General features: G+C 25.8%; 1 protein-coding gene across 1 annotated transcript; it reads right to left on the bottom strand.

Moving 5' to 3' along the window:
- Positions 1-432: 432 nt before the first annotated feature.
- On the bottom strand, positions 433-1,137 carry LOC127748492 (uncharacterized). The gene has a single exon (XM_052263074.1). It carries the CDS (start codon positions 1,135-1,137, stop codon positions 433-435), a length of 705 nt encoding a protein of 234 aa, XP_052119034.1.
- Between the last annotated feature and the right edge of the window lie 4,330 nt (positions 1,138-5,467).

Raw genomic sequence — 5,467 nt, 5'->3', positions numbered from 1 at the left:
AGTTTCTAGAATTTCTAAATTTTTTTAAGTGATAGTAATAAATTTTAATAAATAAATAGATTTAGTAAGACATTTTGTTATTACCTTTTTATTATAGGCTCTCAAAAACTTCTCTATATACCACATTCATCATGCAGTTATCTTCCAAGTGTCCATGATCTTGCAATAGCACTCGCAGGTCATCTTTACTCGTTACCCTTGATAACGCAACATACAATTGACCATGTGTGAAAACTGGCCTTGGAAGATAAATTCCAACTTTCAATAGAGTTTGTCCCTGGGACTTATTTATTGTCATTGCAAATGACATGATAATTGGGAATTGTCTTCTTTGAAACCTGACTGGCAATGTTTCATTATTTGGAATTAGATTCAGTCTTGGGATAAGAACAATACTTCCAGCTTTGTTACCGGTTAAAGTCTTGCATTCTATCACATGATTTCCCATTCTTCTAACTTGCCAACCTTCAGAACCAACTTGTGTGGTGGTAGACCTGAATAATTTATTCCATTTAGAATCTCCAGCGAGAAAGCATCTATCTCAAATTCCATATTTCCCTCTTCAGCACACACAAAGTCTGAACTTAAGTAGACTCTTTCTTGTCTAGGTAACCCTGTAGTCATCTTGTTGTTGACATTAGTGACACAATCTAAAGTTGGTGCAAGAATTGCTTTATCCTTGAAATAATTTTCAATGGATAAATTGGATAACATATCTGGATACACGAAATCAATGAGGTCATCCAAAGCTGTCTCAGAGTTCTTAATCAAAATGTTAGATGGTATATAAATGATCGGTTCACCATCTGTTGTATCACTAGCCAAACCATCACTAATTTTGAGTAGCCATTGTGCAAAATTTCTGAGTTCTTGTATGTTGTTTTCACCTAGTGACAATCTCATTTTTTTTGTAAGCTTCAAAACCTTACAGTTATGCCACAAATATGAAGAATTAATAGAAGACTGAATTACATCTTGCCTTGAGCCTCTAGGAATCACAGGTAAAATTTGTATAAAATCTCCTCCGAGAACAATAACTTTACCTCCAAATGGCAAATGAGCATTATACGAATCTGAGCACCTTAAGATGTCTATGAGGCATTTGTCTAAAGCTTCGTAACAATACTTACTTATCATTAGAGCTTCATCCTATGTGATTAATTTGGCCTTGGATATTAACCTTGCAAGAGGACTTTCCTGTTTAATGCTACACAAAGAATCCTCATTTATGGCCAAAAGAATTTTAAACCTTGAATGTGCAGTTCTTCCATTAGGCAACAAAAGTGCAGCAATCCCACTCGAAGTAACATTTAAAACTATACCTCCTTTAGACCTAATTGAGTATAATATAGTTGACCATAAGAATGTTTTTCCACAACCACTTTGACCGTATAAGAAGAAAAGTCCACCCATATTACCGCTAACAGCACCAATTATTTGATCGTATGTAAATTTCTACTCATTAGTTAGCCTTTCTAAATACCCGCTTAGTTCATTCGCAAGAGCATTAACGTCAAAAGAAGAGATATATAAATATGTATAATATTATTGCTATATATGAAGCAGTTTTATATTGCTTTAATTATAGAAACTTACTATAATTATATAAAATTTAATTTGAGGAAATAATTTTCCTTGCCATAAATAATATACTAAAACTGTTAGTATATTATCTTCTTTATGGTTAATTGAATTTATCAATGATTTTCCCGTGTAAATCGTTATTACCCAGTTTTTAATAATTACTTAATATACAAAATTTGAAATTAGAAATTGTTATTACTAATTCAATTAACTGGTTAATTGAGTAATAATTGTCAAATTATTAAGGTGCAAAATCATTGATTTACTTAATTGATTTCCGTGTATTATTTATATTTCAAGTAATAATTTGAAATTATATTATTTACCCAATTAATAATACTATTATTAAAAATTATTTTTTGCATTGATTTTTAAATCAATTATTAAATAATTATTGTTGTTAAGATAATTGTTTATAAATTATTTCAAATTATATTTTGTTAAGATATAATTATTTAGATTATTACTCGTGACACGGGTATAATTTCATTTTATACCAATTAATCAATTATAATTATATGATACGGGTGTAATTTCAATTTTATTTACGGATTATTTCCCGTATAATATACAACATATTATTTACCGTGATAATTTGATTTGATTGATTTCTAATTATTTACGTACATAAATGATTAAAATATATAACATAAATATCGTAATTATTATAATTCTAAGATATAATTATAATTAACATATTTTATCATAATTAAATATTGATTTGATATAATTATAATGAAAATACTTTCCCAAAATAATATAATCAACTATTATTTATCCACTAATTATTTGGCAATAAACCTTAATATGATTTTTTACATCTCCAGTATGAGAAATAACTAAGATATACCAAATAATATGTAACATATTACTACTTGTATAAGTTAAGGCATAAAGACAAAATTTAATTAAGGTGATTAAAACTTTCACCAAACAGAATATGACCTCAATCGAATAAAAAAGGGTACTCGATTTTGCATTAATTAGCTAGTCGAAGAAATAACATACTCATTCATTATTCATGTTTCATTATATTTTTTAAATAATATATAGAAAACATATATCTTGTGTATAAAAATGTGACTATTAGTAATTTTTTTAATAAACCTTTTTTTAAACTATTACTAATTTCAATATTAATAGAAAATCTGAGGAAATAATTTCTCTTGCCATAAATAATATACTATAGTTAATTGAATTTATCAATAATTTTCCCGTGTAAATCGTTATTACCCAGTTTTTAATAACTACTTAATATACAAAATTTGAAATTGGAAATTGTTATTACTAATTCAATTAACTAGTTAATTGAGTAATAATTGTCAAATTATTAAGGTGCAAAATCATTGATTTACTCAATTGATTTTCATATATTAATTATATTTCAAGTAATAATTTGAAATTATATTATTTACCCAGTTAATAATACTATTATTAATAATTATTTTTTGCATTGATTTTTAAATCAGTTATTAAATAATTATTTTTGTTAAGATAATTGTTTATAAATTATTTCAAATTATATTTTGTTAAGATATAATTATTTAGATTATTACTCATGGCACGGGTATAATTTTATTTTATACCAAATAATCAATTATAATTATATGACACAGGTGTAATTTCAATTTTATCCACCGATTATTGGCAAATAAATTTTATTCCAATTATAAATAAAATCTATTTTTATTGGCAAATAAATTGTCTTTAGGTCAACGATTTAATATATGTGTAGGTTCATTTTTTGTCAAATATAATGAAAATACAAATAAAAAAATAAAGGATAAAAATAAACTTAATAATATCAGACACTACTTCATTTTATTAAATTATTTAAAAATAGCACGTCCACAAAAAATAATTGTAATATATAAATTGAGGCAATAATTTAAAATTTTATAATTATAATTTAATCAAATACTAATACTAAAACCAAATTACCTAAACAATATTGAACTTATTCTAGTCCTTAGTCACGTATAGCATAGAATCATTATTGTAACGATAACCAACTGAAATAACATCGTAAGTTTTAATATTTAGAATTCGTGCAAAATCAGACCATCCTTTTGTTAGATAAGCTTCATCATCCGCTATCCATTCAATACAGCAAGGTATAGAATTTCCACACCGAGAAATCAAACTAACTCTTATTCCCCTCAATGGCATTGCATGCATGCAAAAGAAAGTTGGCAATTTCTGAAAAAAATCAAAATATGTTAAAAAATTATTCTAATAATGAACAGCTTAAACTAAGAAAATTTAAATATATTACCAATCGTTGAAATTGCATATCTGAATTTGTCATGAATTTAACAAAATTGAACGCTTACATCCTTCAGTAAAGTAGAGACTATTGCCTCTTCTTTGAACGCTTACATCCATGTAGTTGGAACCCGAATCAGTGAAGACAACTCGATGAGGTATTTCATGGATGTGATGCATTGTAAATGATTGTGGCAAAAGACAATCGAACTGGAACATTAGACGATAAGAATAACTTAGAGTAACAACAAATAAAAATTATCAAAAGAATAATATAATAGAATGAGTATATAAACAAATATTATAAAAAATTATAAATTGTACCTTAAAAGGATCAAATTCAATAAAAAACGAAGAATACATTCTTATTCTATGAAGTAGTAAAAAAAATACTAAATATAAAATTATGAATTAACTCTCAAATTTAGATTCATGTACCACAGAAAAACACTATATATAGACTTTAGTAAAACAAAAATAAATGTGTAAATTATCTATTATTAAGGTCATATTTTAATAATGCATTAAATTTTGATCTGATACAATTATAATGAAGATATGTTTCTAAATTAGTATAATTATATATTATTCATTAAATATTAATTACAATATAATTATATTAAAGATATTTTTTATAAAATAATTTAGAAAAATTATTTGATATACGTGAATCGGGTAACAAAGATTTTTTATTATTATTACTATTATTGATATTATTATTATCATTAAAATTATTAGAAGTATTTTTAATTGATAATTGATAAGTAGTTTAATAGTGCATTAAATATTGATTTGATATAATTATAATGAGGATATGTTCCCAAATTAGTATTATTATATATTATTCATTTAGTATTAATTATAAAACAATTGCAATAAAATAATTTAGAATAGAAAAAAAAATTTATTCATTTTGGAGGGAAAACGGAGGTATGAGAGATCGACACATCACCTTTAGTAGCTGAGAGAAAATCCAGTTTTAGTATATTAAGTAGATAACTAAGATTCCAAAAAAACCATATTTTCATATTTCTAGTTATTTTTAAAGTTATTTAGTCATTTGAAAAGTTACCATTTTATTCTAAAGATCACACTTCGAGAAAAATACTTCAGTAATCGACCTTCAAACCTTTAACTGTCTTCAAAATCAACTCTAATTAACCTTAAGTCAACAATAACAACCAACTTGACATAATCAACTAAAATATGAATTTCTAGCAATTCTAAAATAATCAGAAAGCTAATGACAGTCACAGCCTTAAACCAAAGCAAATCTCATCAGTTAATTACTCACGACAATGAAGCCAGTCAACATCACAGCCATAACCCAAACTCAATTCACATCCACATCCAACTTCAATCATAACTCAGAATAATCACCACAACTAACTTCTCTCAAGTACATTTCATTCAATAATTAACTCATCATATTTCAATTTAATAAGTAACATCAAAGGAATCACCACTTGCAGCCACATTTCAACTAGTTCCAACCCGTCCCAAGCCCATTTCACAGCCATTCGAATATATTAAAATTCCAATTCAATATCAATTAATTCAAAATAACTCATTCAATATCAGAATCTTAGCCAACCCATCACAAAAATCAGTAATTCAA

This window comes from Arachis duranensis, chromosome 1 (genome assembly GCF_000817695.3).
Source record: "Arachis duranensis cultivar V14167 chromosome 1, aradu.V14167.gnm2.J7QH, whole genome shotgun sequence".
Lineage (NCBI taxonomy): Eukaryota > Viridiplantae > Streptophyta > Magnoliopsida > Fabales > Fabaceae > Arachis > Arachis duranensis.
Note: the sequence above shows the minus strand (reverse complement) of the source record. Positions and strands in the feature narration are given on the sequence as shown.

Coding starts and splice junctions, on each gene's coding strand:
- LOC127748492 (XM_052263074.1), bottom strand. CDS start 1,137: ATGATAAGTAAGTATTGTTACGAAGCTTTAGACAAATGCCTCATAGAC.